Below are 21,872 nucleotides of genomic sequence, written 5' to 3' on the forward strand. Positions count from 1 at the left end.
TGATGCGACAGCGTAAGAATTGCGCTGTTAAGATCAGAGATTTATCTCCTGGGTATACACCTTCGTTCGAGGTGCACATACCTACGTCTCCTGATTACAAACCAAGTCATATTACTTATAGGTCTTCATGCATTCTTGAGAATCTTGACGATCTCTAAATGGAGTCAGACAGCAGTGGTCAGTACTCTGAGGTTGAGCCAGTCCAGGATTACCTGCAGCGACAGAGCGGGCGCTTCGAGTCACGCGGCCCGGGGCTCAACCTGTGGTGTGCTTTGCTCTCCGGAGCAGGGTACCGCTAAAAGGGGTGATCAGTGGGGTAGTTTTGAGTGTGGAGGTGGATCAAATGAAAATTCCTGGTGTTTGTGACGCCTGCCGTTTGTTGAGACGTAGACCTGGTGGCAATGGCGAGACTGACAATACCCTGTCAGTTTTGTTGAGCTTTGACACAGAGTTTCTACCTCATAAGGTCTGGTTAGGTTATATTGGATATTCTGCGAGGCCCTGTTTCAAACCTACTTTGGTGCTTTAAGTGCCAAAGATTCAGACACATTGCAGCAGTGTGTAGAAGGGAGATCCCATGATGTAAAAAATGTGCAGGAGGGTAGTCAGAGGGAGTGTACAACTGGCATAGAGAAAGCACTGTCTGTCAATTGTGGGGGTTCCAATGCAGCTGTGGATCTGAAGTGCCCTGTGAGAGGGAGACAGGTTGAGATTGCCAGAGTTCAAGTGGGGCAGAAAGTTTCCTATGCTGAGGCAGTGAAGAGAGTAGAGGATAGCCCAATGGTGAGTGAGTCAACTGGGAGGCCACCAGTGAGTAGGCCTGAAGAGAGAGAGCCAGAGAAGATGAGTTTTAGAAAGGTTGGATTTATTGCGTAATATGGTGGTGGTCAACTGCACTGATGGAGTGGAAAAGCCAACACCTCCTTTGGCCGCCTTTCCTTCCAGTTCTTTGCTGCCAGTGACTGGAACGAATTGCAAAAATTGCTGAAGCTGGAGACTTATATTTCCCTCACTAACTTTAAACATCAGCTATCTGAGCAGCTAACCGATCGCTGCAGCTGTACATAGTCCATCTGTAAATAGCCCACCCAATCTACCTACCTCATCCCCATATTGCTTTTATTTACTTTTCTGCTCTTTTGCACACCAGTATCTCTACTTGCACATCATCATCTGCTCAGTGTTAATCTGCTAAATTGTAATTACTTCGCTACTATGGCCTATTTATTGCCTTACCTCCTCACGCCATTTGCACACACTGTATATAGACTTTCTTTTTTCCCATTGTGTTATTGACTGTATGCTTGTTTATTCCATGGGTAACTCTGTGTTGTTGTTTGTGTCGCACTGCTTTGCTTTATCTTGGCCCGGTCACAGTTGTAAATGAGAACTTGTTCTCAACTAGCTTACCTGGTTAAATAAAGGTGAAATAAAAAAATAAAAATAATAAAAAATTCACAAAAGATAGATGGTAGTTGCAGCAGCAGAGAAATATTTGTGTGTCAGAGATTTTAGTGCAGAAGATCTACAGGAAGTTTTGAGAGAAGGGTTCCATCCGACCAGGCTGACAGCCTGCAATGCTATAGGATCGTTTAGGGCCAAAATAGTGGGATGGGCTGATGGTTTTTGGGGATAGTGTATAGTAGGGTTTGATGGTGCAATTTAAGTTTTACCCCATTCCCCATTTTTTATCAAAATGTGCAGTCCGCATTCCGACCTGCTAAGGGCAGCAATTCGCAACACAGCATCTAGTCTGCCGGAAAGCCACAGGACGAAGAAGTTGTATGCGGGGTATTGTGAGTGGTCTGTAGCTTTCTAGCTGAATGACTGGATAAATGGACAATAATGATGGGTGAGTTCATTAACTTCCAATAAAAATTGTCTCGATTCATAAACAGTTTTTAGTTGCAGATGCATTATATGGTGACCGGATATAGATTTAGAGAAGGCAACTACAAAAGACTGAACTGCTTGTTAGCATAGCTAGCTAGTCTGCCTCCCCAGCTCAGTAACTTTCGTGTTAGCAAGATTGTTTGAATAAACTCAACTTGTCCGATAAATGCAGATCCACTGTGATTACGTGCACAAAATCACTTACTTTAAAAAAGTGCATTCCCCCAGGAATTTCATTTAAAGCTACTACAGTACAATATTTCTGACTGCTAAACGTGTCTTCTCCGCGCACCGCTGTATGCTCACCTTTTGCCGATGTGACATTTGGTAGTTGTAGTTTAAATTGTTCACTAAGTGCCCCCCTATGTTAGTATGATATACAAATGGTGTAAAAGGTTTTTGATTACAATAGCTTTCATTCCAAATAACGAGTTTCAACTGTTTATTTGGATCTTCTAAGATTAGTTAAATACGTTTATTTATAAGACTACAACTACCACGAGCACTGTCGATGTCCCTGAACAGTGGTCCCTCGTTTCAAAACAATGCGACGATCACATGAAATTGAAAACACTTCCAATGCATGACCTTTGTTACAATATAAACTACTTAGGGTGATATTTTAAACAGATTGTACAGGTGAGTTTTAGTCCCAACGTGTTTAATCGGCCCTGAAACTAAAACAAGGTTCAGCATACCGTGTAGTTGGCTAGCTAGCTAGTTAGCTAACACTAGCTTGATCAGTAACAATGTAATCTTAGCTAACTCTATACAATCTCTCTCGCTTTCTTTGCCTCATCTTCACTCTGTCCTTTCTATCTCTGCCTCCTCCCCTTCTACGCTACTCCCGTTGCTTTCTTACTCTCCCTCCCTGTATGTCTCAACCCCGGTCTCTCCATCGTTCTCTCTGCCTGACCCCCGTTCCATCTCTCACGCCTGTCTCCCGCCAGGATGGAGGTGGAGGGCTGGGACTCTGGTCTGGAGGAGGAGCTGGGTGTGTCTCTGGAGGAGCTGAGTAAGTGGATTGAGGAGGAGGTGGAGAGGAGCGAGGCAGTCCGCCAGAGGAAGGCCCAGCTGGCTGAGCTCAAAGAATGGGTGGAGCAGAAAGAGAAGGAAGAGGAGGTGGTGGACAAACTCTTCAACAATGCCAACCAGTGAGTGTGTGTGGGGGGGGGGGATGATGTTTTGTTTCTTTCTTTCTCAGGTCCATAGTAGAGTGGAAGACTTTAGGGTGTGTGTGTGTGTCAGGTCTATAGAAGAATGTGAGGCCCGGCATACTGTAAAATAGGACAGGTGTGTGTGTGTGTTAACGTCTGTGTGATTCTCTCCATTGTGTGTGTGTTTCAGGTCCATAGTGGAGTGTGAGGCTCTGGTGAAGTCCACCTACAGTAAAATGGGTCTGGTCTACAAGGAGAGCTCTTCAGAGGATGAGGGTGGAGTGGGAGGGGTTCAGTCCTCTGATGTCATAGAAATTGATGATGATGATGACGATGATGATGTCATCGCTGTGGGCTTACGTATGTACTGACACTTACTCCCAGTGAGCTAAACAATATGTTTACCAAAGGAAACCTTTCCAGAGGGGCAGCTCCAGGATAAGACACAGGAGTGAATGTCTAACCTGGGTTTTTTTCACTCTTCTCTGACCTCTTCCTCTCAGTGGTTCCACCCAAGAAACCTGGGATACCTGTCCAGGATGCAATGGTGAGAAAAATAATTAGTCACACACACACACTCGTGTTAATTGAATGTGTATTAATTGACCCTGTTATCTGCAGATTTCCAGTGTTCCTCCCAGCTGGTGTTCAAGCTTGTCTCTCTCTCTCCCTTCGCTGTCTCTCTCTCTCCCTTCGCTGTCTCTCTCACGCCCCGTCTCTCTCTCTCCAGCCCTGTCTCTCTCTCTCTTCCCCATACATACATACATACATACATACATACATACATACATACATACATACATACATACATACATACATACATACAGTGGGGCAAAAAAGTATTTAGTCAGCCACCAATTGTGCAAGTTCTCCCACTTAAAAAGATGAGGCCTGTAATTTTCATCATAGGTACACTTCAACTATGACAGACAAAATGAGAAAAAAAAATCCAGAAAATCACATTGTAGGATTTTTAATGAATTTATTTGCAAATTATGGTGGAAAATAAGTATTTGGTCAATAACAAAAGTTTATCTCAATACTTTGTAATATACCCTTTGTTGGCAATGACAGAGGTCAAACGTTTTCTGTAAGTCTTCACAAGGTTTTCACACACTGTTGCTGGTATTTTGGCCCATTCCTCCATGCAGATCTCCTCTAGAGCAGTGATGTTTTGGGGCTGTTGCTGGGCAACACGGACTTTCAACTCCCTCCAAAGATTTTCTATGGGGTTGAGATCTAGAGACTGGCTAGGCCACTCCAGGACCTTGAAATGCTTCTTACGGAGCCACTCCTTCGTTGCCCGGCGGTGTGTTTGGGATCATTGTCATGCTGAAAGACCCAGCCACGTTTCATCTTCAATGCCCTTGCTGATGGAAGGAGGTTTTCACTCAAAATCTCACGATACATGGCCCCATTCATTCTTTCCTTTACACGGATCAGTCGTCCTGGTCCCTTTGCAGAAAAACAGACCCAAAGCATGATGTGTCCACCCCCATGCTTCACAGTAGGTATGGTGTTCTTTGGATGCAACTCAGCATTCTTTGTCCTCCAAACACGACGAGTTGAGTTTTTACCAAAAAGTTCTATTTTGGTTTCATCTGACCATATGACATTCTCCCAATCTTCTTCTGGATCATCCAAATGCTCTCTAGCAAACTTCAGACGGGCCTGGACATGTACTGGCTTAAGCAGGGGGACACGTCTGGCACTGCAGGATTTGAGTCCCTGGCGGCGTAGTGTGTTACTGATGGTAGGCTTTGTTACTTTGGTCCCAGCTCTCTGCAGGTCATTCACTAGGTCCCCCCGTGTGGTTCTGGGATTTTTGCTCACCGTTCTTGTGATCATTTTGACCCCAAGGGGTGAGATCTTGCGTGGAGCCCCAGATCGAGGGAGATTATCAGTGGTCTTGTATGTCTTCCATTTCCTAATAATTGCTCCCACAGTTGATTTCTTCAAACCAAGCTCCTTACCTATTGCAGATTCAGTCTTCCCAGCCTGGTGCAGGTCTACAATTTTGTTTCTGGTGTCCTTTGACAGCTCTTTGGTCTTGGCCATGGTGGAGTTTGGAGTGTGATTGTTTGAGGTTGTGGACAGGTGTCTTTTATACTGATAACAAGTTCAAACAGGTGCCATTAATACAGGTAACGAGTGGAGGACAGAGGAGCCTATTAAAGAAGAAGTTACAGGTCTGTGAGAGCCAGAAATCTTGCTTGTTTGTAGGTGACCAAATACTTATTTTCCACCATAATTTGCAAATAAATTCATTAAAAATCTGGATTTTTTTTTCTCGTTTTGTCTGTCATAGTTGAAGTGTACCTATGATGAAAATTACAGGCCTCTCTCATCTTTTTAAGTGGGAGAACTTGCACAATTGGTGGCTGACTAAATACTTTTTTGCCCCACTGTACAAACACTGGTGGTAGTTAAAATTCGGAAAGAAGTTTGAACAATATCCATATGTATGTGTTGTGTTTGAACAATATCCATATGTATGTGTTGTGTTTGAACAATATCCATATGTATGTGTTGTGTTTGAACAATATCCATATGTATGTGTTGTGTTTGAACAATATCCATATGTATGTGTTAATTGTGTTTGAACAATATCCATATGTATGTGTTAATTGTGTTTGAACAATATCCATATGTATGTGTTAATTGTGTTTGAACAATATCCATATGTATGTGTTATTTGTGTTTGAACAATATCCATATGTATGTGTTAATTGTGTTTGAACAATATCCATATGTATGTGTTAATTGTGTTTGAACAATATCCATATGTATGTGTTAATTGTGTTTGAACAATATCCATATGTATGTGTTAATTGTGTTTGAACAATATCCATATGTATGTGTTAATTGTGTTTGAACAATATCCATATGTATGTGTTAATTGTGTTTGAACAATATCCATATGTATGTGTTGTGTTTGAACAATATCCATATGTATGTGTTGTGTTTGAACAATATCCATATGTATGTGTTGTGTTTGAACAATATCCATATGTATGTGTTGTGTTTGAACAATATCCATATGTATGTGTTGTGTTTGAACAATATCCATATGTATGTGTTGTGTTTGAACAATATCCATATGTATGTGTTGTGTTTGAACAATATCCATATGTATGTGTTGTGTTTGAACAATATCCATATGTATGTGTTGTGTTTGAACAATATCCATATGTATGTGTTGTGTTTGAACAATATCCATATGTATGTGTTGTGTTTGAACAATATCCATATGTATGTGTTGTGTTTGAACAATATCCATATGTATGTGTTGTGTTTGAACAATATCCATATGTATGTGTTGTGTTTGAACAATATCCATATGTATGTGTTGTGTTTGAACAATATCCATATGTATGTGTTGTGTTTGAACAATATCCATATGTATGTGTTGTGTTTGAACAATATCCATATGTATGTGTTGTGTTTGAACAATATCCATATGTATGTGTTGTGTTTGAACAATATCCATATGTATGTGTTGTGTTTGAACAATATCCATATGTATGTGTTATTTGTTTGTGTGTGCGCGTACGTGTGTCCTGTAGTTTAAGGAGGCGTCGGCAGCTCTCCAGCGTTCCTCCCAGCAGGTGTTGAAGCTGGCCCAGACAGTGAACAAGAACTCTTCTTCCGGGCCTGCTATACAACAGCCAGGTAATGGCACCAATGTGCAATTCTATATGTCTGTGATTGATGTATACCTCCGGGTCACTAGGTGGCGTTCTCTCTTCAGTATTGCCCATGATGGCAGTGTCTTTGTGTGTGTACATACTGCACAAATGTTCACGTGCATTTTATATTTTGTGTAGGTGGCCCAGTGCCCATGCCAGCAGTGTTTGTGTCCCAGGCCACGCCCAGGAACACACCCACCCAGCCTAACCCCTCCCTGAAGGATGATGAAATCAGACTGGAGATGAGTCTTCTGGGAAAGAAACGCACCAAGACCTGGCACAGCGGAATGCTCATCGCCATCAACCCTGTCGGTGAGACACGCATACACACACCTCTCCACACACACACACCTATGCACATGGTGAAGTTTGACATTGAATGTGTGTGTTTGTAGGTAATGGTTACAGTAAGTACAAGGTGAAGTTTGAGAACAAGGGGAAGAGTCTACTGTCTGGGAACCACATAGCGTTTCACTATCACCCCACCCTGGAGAGGCTGTACGTGGGAGCCAGGGTGGTCGCCAAGTACAAGGACGGCAACCAGGTCTGGCTCTACGCTGGCATCGTGGCAGAGATGCCCAACAACAAGAACCGCATGAGGTGAGAAGCTGTGTGTGTGTGAGCATGTTTCAAATATCCTCTGTGTGTTTGGTGAAGGGTTGTGAAGATGTTTCAACCGTTGTCTATGTGTGTTTCAGGTTCCTGATCTTCTTTGACGACGGTTATGCCTCCTACGTGACCCTGCCTGAGCTCTACCCTGTCTGCAGACCAAGTAAGAACCCTCCTTTCTGTCTTCATGTCCTCTCTTTCCTTTCATAATGCTCTCTTTTCTCCTATCAATCTGGTTTTGTGATGTGACCTCAGCTTACCCTCTTCACATCTTCACTCACCATCTCTCCCCTCTTCCTCTCCCCCATTGTCTTCTCTCACCATCTTTCCCCTCTGCCTCTCCCCCATTTGTCTTCTCTCACCATCTCTCCCCTCCGCCTCTCCCACATTGTCTTCTCTCACCATCTCTCCCCTCTCCCTCTCCCCCATTGTCTTCTCTCACCATCTTTCCCCTCTGCCTCTCCCCCATTTGTCTTCTCTCACCATCTTTCCCCTCTGCCTCTCCCCCATTTGTCTTCTCTCACCATCTCTCCCCTCCGCCTCTCCCACATTGTCTTCTCTCACCAACTCTCCCCTCTCCCTCTGCCTCTCCCCCCATTGTCTTCTCTCACCATCTCTCCCATCCCCCTCTGCCTCTCCCCCATTGTCTTCTCTCACCATCTCCCCTCTTTCTCTCCCCATCATATTTTCTCCCCCAGTGAAGCGTACATGGGAGGACATAGAGGATGCATCGTGTAAAGACTTCATAGAGGAGTATATAACGTCATACCCCAACAGGCCCATGGTGCTGCTGAAGGCAGGCCAGGTCATCAAGACAGAGTGGGAGGGGACGTGGTGGAGGAGCAGAGTGGAGGAGGTGGACGGCAGCCTCGTCAAGATCCTCTTCCTGGTATGATGACATCATCACTGGGATTTGATTACCAGCTAACTTTATTTATAGTCTGATTTAACATGATGGTCGCAGCATATGTTATAAACAGGGATAGTTTAGTTTCTGGTTTTGAATCACGTTTTTACACTACTTCTGCAGACTTGACACTCAACAAAATATGAAAATAAGGTAGATAAGATAAAGCAATTAAATGACTGAAAAGTGATCTCTGTGGTAATCCATTTGTATGATTATTTTTTTCTCCTTCAGGATGACAAGCGTAGTGAGTGGATCTACCGCGGTTCAACCAGGCTGGAGCCCATGTTCAATCTGAAGACCAACTGTGCCAACACCCAGGAGAAGAAGATGGCTGGCCAGCAGAGGACACGCCCCAGCATGGGTAACACTCACTCTAGTCAATCAATCAATTAATATATCAACAAACAAACCAATCACTTAACCAATCAATCCATCTTTAATAACCCAGCGGGATCACATATTATACTGTACATGACGGAACCTTGACCTGTCCTTCATTGGATAACTTCATTGTGATGTCATTAACCATTTTCTCTCTCTCTGTAGGAGCATTGAGGACCAAGGGCCCTGTGGTCCAGTATCACAGTGGGGGGAACACCACAACCCCCGGTGGGACCCCCACTAAATCCCCCCATCCCCTCTCCCCACCCTCCTCCATCCCTCCTACACCCTCCCAGCCCAATCAGCTTGCACGAACAGAGTGAGTATGACACACACAGACACACAGTGTAAATCTTGTGACATTCCTTGAAAATGGACATCCTCTCTCCCCTCTCGCTGCTACATTTACCCCTTTTCTCCCTGATCCCCCCCCCTTCTTCCCTCCTGTTCCTCTCTCTCTCTCTCCCCCACCCTCAACAGTCCTAAGTATCAGATGGCTAAAAAGAGTACTTCTCCATACATTCCCACGCCAGGAGGCTCTCGCACTGGATTGGCCAGTAATAGCCATGCCCCTAAAGCCATGCAGCCCCAACCTTCAACTGGTTCTCCTGGAAACTCATCCAGGTGAGAGAGAGGACAGGAAATGTATGATCATAATAAAAATCATCAAATCTGCATTAATTAGTTCCCTTCTCCTACTGCTATTGAACATAATCTCTTACTAAAAAGCCACACTCACAAATATGCAGTTTTATAGGAATCTATTCGTAACTCTACTTCACTCTCGCACCCCCCCTCCAGAATGTATGTCCTTCAGACTGGCAACATCCAGACTCTCACGTCCCTACAGCCTATCCAACACCAGCAGCAGTCTCTGCCCCCTCCTCCCCAAGCCCCTCCCACTGCCCCCGCACCTGCAGTGACCCCATACACCTTCAGTAACGACCGGATTCCCCACGAGCCCTCGTACCGCGCCCCCACAGACCGCATCTTCTACCTGCCTCACACCTGCCAGCCTGCTTGTCTCAACCGTATCCGGCCCTCCAGACCAGATATGCACCGGGGCAGGAACCCCCTGCTCACCCCTCTACTGTACGAGTTCAGACGCATGACGGGGCGACGGAGAGTCAACCGCAAGGTAAATACAGAAAAAGAGCTTTGAGATGTATTTTATCTCTCAGGAAGCAGGATTTTGATTATTATAGGGGGGGCAGATTTTGGTATTTACTATCTTTCACCCCCCATCTCTCTCTCTCCCCAACCCCCCCGTCAGATGTCGTTCCATGTGATCTACAAGTCTCCTTGTGGGCTGTGTCTGCGCAGCATGGCGGAGATCCAGCGCTACCTGTTCCAGACGCGCTGTGACTTCATCTTCCTGGAGATGTTCTGCTTGGACCCCTATGTCCTGGTCGACCGGCGCTTCCAGCCCCAGAAGCCTTACTACTACATTCGAGACATCACCAACGGCCGCGAGGACATTCCCCTGTCCTGCGTCAACGAGATCGACATCACACCGCCCCCCGACGTGGCCTACAGTGAGGAGAGGGATTTCTCAATCAGTATATAGGCCTTGAGTTCCTATAGAGGCCTCAATCAAATGATTACCCATCAGAGCGCTAGGTCTTCCTGTATAGTACGGGCCAATGGGGGTGCACTAGCTACACAACACGTAAGGAAAGGGGGATACCTAGTCAGTTGTACAACTGAATCCATTCAACTGGAATGTGTCTTCCACATTTAACCCCTCTGAATCAGAGAGGTGCAGGGGGGCTGCCATAATTGGACATTCCACGTCTTCGGCGCCCGGGGAACAGTGGGTTAACTGCCTTGCTGAGGGGCAGAACGGCAGATTTTTACCTTGTCAGCTCAGGGATTCGATCTAGCAACCTTTTGGTTACTGGCCCAATGCTCTAACCACTAGGCTACCTAGAATAGGGAGTCAGTTGAGATGAAGTCATAAAACTGGAACATTAGTTCTGATTCTATGGTGAAGAATTCCTGAAGACGTCAGTGACTGATGGATGTCTGTGTGTTCCCAGGTAAGGAGCGTATCCCTGAAGATGGAGTGTTCATCAACACCAGTCCAGAGTTCCTGGTGGGCTGTGACTGTACCGACGGCTGCAGGGACAAGTCAGTACTGTGACTCTTGACCTTCCTGTGACCCCCTCATCTGGGCTCTGTCTTCTGTATGGCCTCCACTACATAGATTTCACCTGTCCAATTGTTAAATCAGGGATTAACTCATTTAGTCAATTGAAAGTGTTGAAATGGGGATTGTGTGTGTTGTGCAGGTCCAAGTGTTCGTGTCACCAACTGACCCTGCAGGCCACAGCCTGTACCCCTGGAGCACAGATCAACCACACGGCTGGATACACACAAAAGAGACTGGAGGAGTGTTTGCCCACCGGGTGAGAGACGCACACAAACAAGACACACAGCCACAAACACAGACATCCCTCTTACTAATCTCTCCCCCTCCGTCATTCCCTCTCTCAGGATTTATGAGTGTAATAAGCGTTGTAAGTGCTGCAGTCAGATGTGTACTAACCGTCTGGTGCAGCACGGTCTGCAGGTGAGGCTGCAGCTCTTTAAGACCCAGAACAAAGGCTGGGGCATCCGCTGTCTGGACGACGTGGCCAAGGGATCCTTCGTCTGTATCTACGCAGGTACGTCACTAAGTGGTGTGGTGGAGGAGGGGACAGAACGGTGTTATAGCAGGCGTTACACATGGATAACAGTATGTACCGGTATTCACATTGCATTACATGTCGGAAGTGCACTGCATAATAAGACTTGTCATAAGCATTCATAACAGCACATGGCTCCTTGTCAGTGTATATAATTGTTTAAATGCCTACAGATGAATGAATACTAACGTAGAAAGTCTTGCCCTATTTCCTTTACTTCCCTTCTTCTCTTCTCTCTCGCTCTCCTCTCCTCACATGTCAATTCAATTCAGAGCTTTAATGGCATGGGAAACATGTTTACATTGCCAAAGCAAGTGAAATAGATAATAAACAAACGTAAAATAAACAATCAAAAATGAACAGTAACATTACAGTTTCAAAGGATTAGAGACATTTGAAATATCATATTATGGTTATATACAGTGTTATAACGATGTACAAAAGGGAAAATAAATGTAAATATGGTTGTATTTACAATGGTGTTTGTTTTTCACTGGCTGCCCTTTTCTTGTGGCAACAGGTCACACATCTGGCTGCCGTGGTATTTCACCTAATAGATGCTGGAGTTTATCCACATTTGATTTGTTTTCAAATACTTTGTGGGTCTGTGTAATCTGAAGGAAATATGTGTCTCATATGGTCATACATTTGGCAGGAGGTTAGGAAGTGCAGCTCAGTTTCCACCTCATTTTGTGGGCAGTGTGCACATAGACTGTCTTCTCTTGAGAACCAGGTCTGCCTACGGCGCCCTCTCTCAATAGCAAGGCTATGTTCACTGAGTCTGTACATAGTCAAAGCTTTCCTTAATTTTTGGTCAGTCACAGTGGTAAGGTGTTCTGCCACTGTGTACTCTCTGTTTAGTGCCAAATAGCATTCAAGTTTGCTCTGTTTTTTTGTTAATTCTTTCCAATGTGTCAAGTAATGATCTTTTTGTTTTCTCATGATTTGGTTGGGTGTAATTATGTTGTTGTCCTGGGCGTTTGTGAACAGAGCCCGAAGACCAGCTTTCTTAGGGGACTCTTGTCTAAGTTAATCTCCCTGTAAGTGATGGCTTTGTTATGGAATGTTTGGGAATCGCTTTCTTTTAGCTGGTTGTAGAATTGAATGGCTCTTTTCTGGATTTTGATCATTAGCGGGTATCGGCATAATTTCGCTTCTGCATGAATTATTTGGATGAGTCTCAATTTGGTGTTTGTCCCAATTTGTGAATTCTTTGTTTGTGAGCGTACCCCAGACCTCACAACCATAAAGGGCAATGGGTTCTATAACTGATTCAAGTGTTTTTAGACGGGTCCTAATTGGGATGTTGAATTTTGTGTTCCTTTTGATGCCGTTGAAGGCCCTTCTTGCCTTCTCTCTCAGTTCGTTCACAGCTTTGTGGAAGTTACCTGTGGTGCTGATGTTTAGGCCGAGGTATGTATTGTTTTATTGTGTGCTAGAGCTACGGTGTCTAGGTGGAATTTGTCTGTGTGTTCTTGGCATCTGGACTTTTTTTGGAACAACATTTTTGTATTACTGAGATTTACTGTCAGGGCCCAGGTCAGATTCTAGTATGGTAAGGCCGGGTGCTGCAGACTGCCCTCGCCAATTCGTTGATATATATGTTGAAGAGGGTGGGGCTCAAGCTGCATCCCTGTCTCACTCCACGGCCCTGTGGAAAAATGTGTGTGTATTTTTTGCCAATATTAACTGTACACTTGTTTGTGTACATGGATTTTATAATGTTGTATGTTTTTTTCCCCCCAACACTGCTTGCCATCAATTTGTATAGCAGACCCTCATGCCAAATTGAGTCAAAAGCTTTTTTGAAATCAACAAAGCATGAGTTTTGGTTAGTGTGTGCAGGGTGAATACGTGGTCTGTCGCACAGTAATTTGGTAAAAAGCCTATTTTACGTTTGCTCAGTACATTGTTTTCATTGAAGAAATGTACGAGTCTGCTGTCAATGATATTGCCGAGGATTTTCACAAGGTTGCTGTTGACGCGTATCCCACAATAGTTATTGGGGTGAATTTTTCTCCACTTTTGTGGATTGGGGTAATGAGTCCTTGGTTCCAAATATTGGGGAAGATGCCAGAGCTGTGGATGATGTTAAAGAGTTTTAGTATAGCCACTTGGAATTCGTGGTCTGTATATTTTATCATTTCATTTAGGATACCATCAACACCACATGCCTTTTTGGGTTGGAGTGGTTTTATTTTGTCCTGTAGTTCATTCCATGTAATTGGAGAATCCAGTGGGTTCTGGTAGTGTTTAATAGCTGACTCTAAGATCTGTGGTTGATCCTGTTTTTGCTGTTTGTTCTTTGTTATAGGACCTAAAGATTGGAGAAGTGGTTGATCCATACATCTGCCTTGTGGATAGATGATGCTTTGTGGTGTTTGTTTTTGTGTTCCAGTGTTCCCAGAAGTGGTTAGATTCTATGGATTCTTCAATTACATTGATCTGATTTCTGACGTGCTGTTCCTTTTTCTGTATTGTTTTCGTGATTCACCATAGTAAAGGCGTAGACTCAGGTTTTCTAGGTCGCTATATTTTTGGTTGGACAGGTTTCTCAATTTCTTTCTTAGGTTTTTGCGTTCTTCAGCAAACCATTTGTCATTGCTTTAAATTTCTTTGGTTGTCTGCTTGAGATTTTTAGATTTCATAGGGAAGCTGAACGGTCAAATATACTGTTTCGGCTTTCTACTGTTACAGTTAAATGTTTTGTCCAGGAAGTTGTCTAAAAGGGATTGAATTTGTTGTTGTTTGGTAGGTATCGACACTACACTTTTCTATAGCATTTCGTAATATTGTGCAGTTCCTTTGGCGTTGATGCCTCATGATTGAGTTTTGCTCTGTTCAAGTATACTGTGATTTTGCTTGTGATCTAGTAGGGGTGTCAGTGGACTGACCATGAATGTTCTGAGAGACTGGATTGAGGTCAGTGATAAAGTAGTCTACAGTACTACTGCCAAGGGATGAGCTGTAGATGTTTCTACCGTAGGAGTCTCCTCGAAGCCTACCATTGAATATGTACAGACCCAGCATGCGACAGAGCTGCAGGAGTTGTGACCCATTTTTGTTGGTTGTTTTGTCATAGTTGTGTCTAGGGGGGCATATTTGGTAGGGAATACTGTCACCTCCAGGTAGGTGTTTGTCCCCCTGTGTGCTGAGTGTCAGGTTCTTGTCCAGTTCTGGCATTTAGGTCACAACAGACTAGTACATGTCCCTGGGCCTGGAAATGGTTGATCTCCCCCTCTAGGATGGAGAAGCTCTTATCGTTAAAGTATGAGGATTCTATTGGGGGATATAGGTAGCACACATGAGGACATTTTTCTATGTTGGGATAATTTCCTTATTCATTTCTGGCCAGGTGTAAGTTGTTCCTCTTTTGACTAATTTAATAGAGTGTGTTAGCTCAGCGCTATACCAAGTTAGCATTCCCCTGAGTGTCTTTCTTGTTCCACACCTGGTAGTTCAGTGGATGGGACTACCAGCTCTCTGGGCAACCAGCGGGTTTGTCTCCTCTATACCATTTTTCTTGAAGATTACAATGTCTGTATTTCCACTTTTTTTGTAGTCTGGGTTCCTGTTCTTTAGACCAAAGGCAGATGACCTCAGATCTTGTATATCCCAGGATGAGATAGTAAAACCTTTGTGTTCCATAGTGTCTAGTGTTGTTTTTGTCTCCCTCCCTCTTCTCTTCTCTCTCCTCCCTGACCTCTCTTCTCTCTCTCCTCCCTCTCTCTCTTCTCTCTCCTCCCTCCCTGTCTTCTCTCTCTCCTCTTTTCTTTCTCTTCTCTCTCCTGTCTTCTCTCTCTCCTCCCTCCCTGTCTTCTCTCTCCTCCCTCCCTCTCTTCTCTCTCACTCTCTTCTCCCTCTCCCTCTCTCCCAGGTAAGATTCTGACAGATGACTTTGCGGACAAGGAGGGTCTGGAGATGGGTGATGAGTACTTTGCTAACCTGGACCACATAGAGAGTGTGGAGAACTTCAAGGAAGGGTATGAGAGTGAGGCCCACTGTTCAGACAGTGACGGGAGCGGGGTGGACATGTCCAGGCTGAAGAACCCCCCCTCGTCCTCCCTGGCTTTGCAGAACAAGACCCTTCCCAAACCCCCCCAGAGAACCAATGCTGCCAACCCTGCTGGCAAAGGTGAGGGGTCACAGTTTAGTAGTCTAGAAAGAGTCTGGCTGTTACTTTTGACCAGAGCCAAAGTAGTGCACTATATAGGGATTATGGTGCCATTTAGGACTCGCATAGAGTTTGAAATGACACCTTTTGCCGTTTTACGACTTCCTTCTCAACATCAGCGCGGGGTGCTGGTGGCGACTCCTCTAAGGATGGGGATAGTGATGAAGAGTCGAACAACGACAAAAGTTCAGACGACACGTTTGTAAAGGACCCCTACTACAGCTCCAGCTCTGTGTGGAGGAGCTACACCACCCGTCGCCAGGCCAAGGGCGTCAAGGAAGGTGTGTGTGCACTTTACTGAACCCTCAGTTGTCACGCTGGGCCTGCAGTAGGAAGTTAAGGCCCAGTACAGTCAAATGTGATATATATATTTCCACACTGAGGTTGGTGTAAGAGCTATTTGAAAAGACAACCTGAAATGTCAGCCTGTTGTGGTGGGATGGTGTTTTGTCCTGCCTGATGACATCAGCAGGCGGTAAATTAGTTAATAAGAAAGAGTTCCAAACAGCTCTGCCAATAACAGCTAGTTATCTGTTTCCCCCTCCCCACTTGCCAGGATCAACTGGGGATCCTTAATAAATACAAATACTCCCAGACAGTCCTAGCAAGATTCATGCTGAGAAATTGCCATTTTCTATACAATTTATTCAATTTTTGACTATTTTAATGGAAAACAATCACAGTAAGATACTTAATTGTTCCCAGATATATTTGATATTGAGAAAAACGGCTGTGTTAAACCTTTTTACATGTAGCAGCGTGATGTAAAATGATATTTATTTGATCTGCCCCCCCATCCAGGGAGCCAGGACAGTAAGGATGGGATGAGTGTGTCAGTGGGGGGAAAGGAGGACAGGAAGCCGCCCCCCATGCCAGAGGAGAGTGGGAAGAGTAAAGTAGCGTCCTGGCTCACCAACCAACCCTCTACCTCCCAGGCCACCGTTAAGATGGAGGGACTGAAGATAGAGAAGAAGGTAAGGGAGGTGGGGGGGTGAGTAGCCCATATCCACCTCAGCTATTTTGTGTAGATCCTATTACATATATTAGGAGAATTCAATCAGCCTCAATCTCTTGCTTTCATTTCCTGGTGTTCTGATTGGACACCCTCTCATGTAATGATTGATTCCTTCTCATGTTTATTAATGAGTGATTTGTGTTCCGGTGCTCTGGTTGGATATTGATACACCTTCTCCTGTGTTCTCTGTTCTAGGAGCCCGGAGACCAGAAAAGGTACGTAGTGAATGATTGTGAAATGTAATTTCAACCTATTTAACTCTGGCTTGGCCCTTTTAGGCCTGTGTTGCACAATATCAAATGTACTTGGTAAAATGTGCCATATGAATAACGGTCGATAAGGTTGAGTGAGTCTAAGTGTGTGTTTTTGCGCCCTCCGCAGTCAACAATCAGTGAAGACGGAGGGAGGGAAGAGGCAGGATGTGATGACGCTGTCGGACAGTGATGACGTCCAGACCATCAGCTCTGGATCTGACGACAACAAGGAGAGAGAGAAACGCACACAGGGTGAAGATGGGGGAGGTAGGGAGAGGAGAGGATGGGGGAGGTAGGGGGAGAAGAGGAAGGCAGAAGGGAAATGCACACGGGGAGAAGATGGGGAGGTAGGGAGAGGAGAGGATGGGGGAGGTAGGGGGAGAAGAGGAAGGCAGAAGGGAAATGCACACGGGGAGAAGATGGGGGAGGTAGGGAGAGGAGAGGATGGGGGAGGTAGGGGGAGAAGAGGAAGGCAGAAGGGAAATGCACACGGGGAGAAGATGGGGGAGGTAGGGAGAGGAGAGGATGGGGAGGTAGGGGGAGAAGAGGAAGGCAGAAGGGAAATGCACACAGGGTGAAGATGGGGGAGGTAGGGAGAGGAGAGGATGGGGGAGGTAGGGGGAGAAGAGGATGGGGGAGGTAGGGGGTGAAGGGAAGGTGGAGGAAAACGTGCACCGGTTTAGGAGGAAATTGGAGGGGGGAGGAACAATGGGAGTAGGGGTTGAGGGGGGGGAGGGGAAAACAGGTGAGGAGAGGGGGAAGTTGGGGCTGTGGGTTCATAGATCTCTGTGTTTTATCAGGTATTACCAGACCTGTTCATGTGGTGCTTCTCCCTGAATTGACCCTTTCTCTTCTCCCCTTCATCCTCCTCTCCTCCCTCTCCTTGCCTCCTGTCTCAGGTGCGGTGAAGAGGCAGGTGGCTGTGAAGTCCACGCGAGGCATTGCTCTGAAGAACTCCCATGGCCTGATGGTGAAGACTGGAGGGGCTGGGATGGGGCCAGGGGGAGGCCCGGGGGGCCACGGAGGGGCACAGGGTAAGGGTGGGGACGGGGGAGACAGTGGACCTAAAAACACGCGGCAGTTCTTCGATGGCGAGGAGTCCTGCTACATCATCGACGCCAAGCTGGAGGGCAACCTGGGACGCTACCTCAACGTGAGTGTGATACGTGTGTGTCACTTTCTATTAGTCGGTAATAGCTGGCTTTTGTCTGATTTTAAAAATAAATGCATAAAAAAGCCGATAAATAAAATTACCGCCGGCCAATAGAAAAAATCCCAGTGCGAAGTTTTTGCCTATTCATTGATGGAAATACTGTTGATGGAAATACAGTTAACTGGTCATGCTTATCAGTCTATAGGTACATTTGCATAATTTAGTGGAATGTAATTGGCTCGTGTGTACAGTATATTGGTTATGTATCTTATTTATCACACGCATACAGCATACAGATACAGAGTCTTTTAGTGGAAAATCTGTCAGACAGCGGAAGAGCTGCTGCTGCAGCATCTTGTGCTGCTTTCAAGACACCTGGGAACTCGTAAAAATACACGGTCAAATCATGACGTCCGTGAACTTCAGGTCGGAAAGTCGGAGCTCTAGAAAGAGACCCGAGTTGGAATTCCATGTTGGATGACCATTCAAAAAAAAAATTCCGAGTTGGAGCTAGTTTTTTCTCCAGTTCCCATTTATCTTGAAGTCAGAGACTTCCGAGTTCCCAGTTGATTTGAACGCTGGCATCAAACAGCAACAGAAGGCATGCGTCATCAGCGCGCAACATTCCAGTTTGGAATGGAGACAATATGCATTTTGACAAAGGGAATGAAGCTCTCTCTCCTCTCTTCCCTCTCATCTCTCCCCCTTCCAGCACAGCTGCAGTGCCAACCTGTTTGTCCAGAATGTGTTTGTAGACACACACGATCTGCGTTTCCCCTGGGTAGCCTTCTTCGCCAGCAAGTCAGTGTTCTGTATTACACATGGTTACATAGACTTGGTAGAACCCTGTTACTCTGATAAACAAACATGTATTATTTGAAATGTGGTTTTGTGCTGAGCACTTGGAATGTTGACCACTGACTCATCCACTAATGTGTGTGTGTGTGTGTGTGTGTGCAGGCGTATCAGGGCGGGGACAGAGTTGACATGGGACTATAACTACGAGGTTGGCAGTGTGGAGGGAAAGGAGCTACTGTGCTGCTGTGGCTCAACAGAGTGCAGAGGAAGACTGCTATAAGAGACCACCCTCTATACCTCCATCTCATCCCTCTATTTCTTCATCTTATCTCGGAGTGCAGAGGGAGTTCTGGAAAAGACCTGTCTAACTCCGTCTCCTCTCTGTGTGTAGAAGAAGCCTGCTGTAAGGACACACTATGCTAACCTCCCTTACTATGTCATTAGAGAAGATGGGACACCTACACCCACAAGAGTCTCTGTCCACGTTTCTCTTTTGTTCCTCCCCCTCTATCTTTTTTTCTGAATTGTTTGGCTGCCTATTGCTGATGTATTGTAATTCTTTACTGTTTTGTATGTATGCCCAGTTGTCTGTATGCCCAGTTGTATTTGACTGTCTGTGAATTCAGACCAAACTGCTCTTCTCACAACTGAATAAAATCCTGTTTTCCACACATTCCACATAGTTTTTAATTATGTTTTATACAGAAGGATTTCAGTGTACCTCAGGCCTAGATATCATTTGGGCTCATTACAGCTGTAGTAGTGTTTCCCTCAGGAAAGCAGGAAGCCACTTTCATAGACACTGGAGTAGCCTGTTAGTGATGTTGGACTCAGTGTCTGTAGATGAGCCCCTATGGACTTGGGTCTTCATACATGTACACTAAGCAAAAATATGAACGCAACAATTTCAAAGATTCTACTGAGTTACAGTTCATATAAGAATCAGTCAATTGAAATAAATTCATTAGGCCATAATGAATGATTTCACATCACTGGGAATACAGATATGCATCGTTTGGTCACAGATACCTAAAAAACTAAAGGGAGGGGTATGGATCAGAAAACCAGTCAGTATCTGGTGTGACCACCATTTGCCTCATGCAGTGCGACACATCTCCTTTGCATAGAGTTGGTCAGGCTGTTGGTTGTGGAATGTTGTCCCACTCTTCAATGGCTGTGCGAAGTTGCTCGATATTAGTGGGAACTGGAACACGGTGTTGATCCAGAGCATCCCAAACATGCTCAATGGGTGACATCTCTGGTGGGTAATGCAGGCCATGGAAGAACTGGGACATTTTCAGCTGCCAGGAATTGTTCACAAATCCTTCCAATATGGGACTGTGCATTAACATGCTGAAACATGAGGTGTTGGCAGCAGATGAATGGCACGACAATGGGCCTCAGGATCTCATCACGGTATCGCTGTGGATTCAAATTGCCATCGATAAAATGCAATTGTGTTTGTTGTCTGTAGCTTATGCCTGCCCATACCATCACCCCACCGCCACCATGGGTCTCTTTGTTCACAACGTTGACATTATCAAACTGCTCGCCCACACGACGCCATTCAGTTGAAACTGGGGTTTATCAGTGAAGAGCACACTTCTCCGGCATGCCAGTGGCCATCGAAGGAGAGTATTTTCCCACTGTAGTCAGTTCAAGACCCTGGTGAGGACAATGAGCATGCACGTACTGTCAAATTCTCCAAAGTGACTTTGGAGGCAGCTTATGGTAGAGAAATGAACATTAAATGATCTGGTAACAGCACTGGTGGACATTCCTGCAGTCAGCATGCCAATTGCACACTCCCTCAACTTGACACATCTGTGGCATTGTGTTGTGTGACAAAACTGCATATTTTAGAGTGGCCTTTTATTGTCCCCAGCACAAGGTGCACCTATGTAATGATAATTCTGTTGAATCAGCTTCTTGATATGCCACACCTGTCAGGTGGATAGATTATCTTGGCAAAGGAGAAATGCTCACTAACAGGAATGTAAACAAATTTGTGCACACAATTTGAGAGAAATAATCTTATTGTGCGTATGGAAAATTTCGGGGATCTTTTATTTCAGCTCATGAAACATGGGACCAACCCTTTACATGTTGCGTTTATATTTTTGTTCAGTATAGTATATTGGTGTAAGCAGTACCTGTAACTGGGCTGTAGGCTTGGCTGATGTTGGTGATGACATTTGTGTGGACCAGGGTGGTGCCAGTATTGAATGGTCCCGCAGTTACTTAAACTAGCAAAGACACCTTTGGTCTCTGAACACCGGGGAGAAACATTTTCATTAATCTTTGAGCATTGTTGAAAAAGGTATTCTATGCTCCCATTGCGATAAAAAATAGCAGGTACTTATTTTTGCAAGACAATGTGACAGATGAGACTTTTCTGAACATCTGTTTGTTTTATCTGTGTAGGCCCAGCCCTAACTTGTGTGCTCTGTCACCTCTGGCCGCATTGCAAATGGCCCAACAAAAAACAATATGGATGTATGATCTCTGTGGTAACTTGTAACTGTTTAGGGTGAACTCTCAACACTGTATGCAAGAAGGTGTTATTGTCTTTAGGAATTCAGCTATCTACTGTACTTGGCACACCCCCCTCAGGCCATCATAAATAGATGGAACCCCCTTCCTAGAGGATGTTGGCTGGTCCGTTCTCATTGGATATCTTATTTTTATAATCTTTGGTTTTGTCTGGGGATTGGTCAACAATTGATTTTGAATATAAACAAGTCAGATATGGAATGAAAGTAATTTCTTCTTCCTCTTATCTTGTATCCGGCCCATAGATAAAGGTTGCTTGAAAATGCTCCTCTCTTTTAGGTTAGCCAATAGGCCTGTGGCCTTGCGGATCTGATTAGTTCATGCTTTGTCTTGTAAATTAACCTTAGGAACAGCATGCCTAGAATTATGCTTTGTTAATGTCAGTATTGCCTTGTAACTTAAACATTATGCCTTGTAAGTGAATCTATTAATGTTCCATACATTTGCCATAAGTATTTGCCACTCGTGATGACCATTTATTGATCTTAGTCCGCTAAACTCACAATGATGGGACCTGGTTTTACTATCAAATTAAATGGAGTCAGATGGTCAGATTTATTAAATGTAGATTGTTAAATATTATTCAGCACTACACCTGC

The 21,872-nt window shown here is 44.8% G+C and overlaps 1 protein-coding gene across 3 annotated transcripts; it reads left to right on the forward strand.

Annotated features, from left to right (window-relative positions):
* The first annotated feature begins 1,768 nt into the window (after positions 1–1,768).
* LOC120031206 (histone-lysine N-methyltransferase SETDB1-B-like) lies at positions 1,769–19,398 on the forward strand. Of its 3 annotated transcripts, none has more exons than XM_038976847.1 (25): positions 1,769–1,852; positions 2,844–3,047; positions 3,241–3,410; positions 3,554–3,597; positions 6,617–6,722; positions 6,878–7,051; positions 7,135–7,339; positions 7,438–7,511; positions 8,047–8,237; positions 8,490–8,619; positions 8,805–8,958; positions 9,120–9,263; positions 9,441–9,777; positions 9,913–10,174; positions 10,679–10,769; positions 10,931–11,047; positions 11,136–11,305; positions 15,204–15,461; positions 15,620–15,781; positions 16,302–16,474; positions 16,711–16,730; positions 16,897–17,036; positions 17,669–17,922; positions 18,635–18,723; positions 18,883–19,398. In XM_038976847.1, the coding sequence occupies exons 1-25, from the start codon at positions 1,836–1,838 to the stop codon at positions 18,998–19,000; spliced, it is 3,804 nt and encodes a 1,267-aa protein (XP_038832775.1). In that variant the 5' UTR covers positions 1,769–1,835; the 3' UTR covers positions 19,001–19,398. The 3 variants fall into 3 exon arrangements, with proteins under 3 accessions (XP_038832775.1, XP_038832776.1, XP_038832777.1); XM_038976848.1 differs by having other exon boundaries at positions 16,897–17,021; XM_038976849.1 differs by lacking the exon at positions 1,769–1,852 and adding an exon at positions 2,420–2,532.
* The last annotated feature ends 2,474 nt before the right edge of the window (positions 19,399–21,872 follow it).

Source organism: Salvelinus namaycush, chromosome 37, assembly GCF_016432855.1.
Source record: "Salvelinus namaycush isolate Seneca chromosome 37, SaNama_1.0, whole genome shotgun sequence".
NCBI classification, from domain to species: domain Eukaryota; kingdom Metazoa; phylum Chordata; class Actinopteri; order Salmoniformes; family Salmonidae; genus Salvelinus; species Salvelinus namaycush.

Bases quoted from the DNA above. Each gene is read 5' to 3' on its own strand.
- LOC120031206 (XM_038976847.1), top strand. The intron at 8,238-8,489 runs GTATGATGACAT...TTTCTCCTTCAG, and splicing joins TCGTCAAGATCCTCTTCCTG to GATGACAAGCGTAGTGAGTG. The intron at 8,959-9,119 runs GTGAGTATGACA...CACCCTCAACAG, and splicing joins AATCAGCTTGCACGAACAGA to TCCTAAGTATCAGATGGCTA.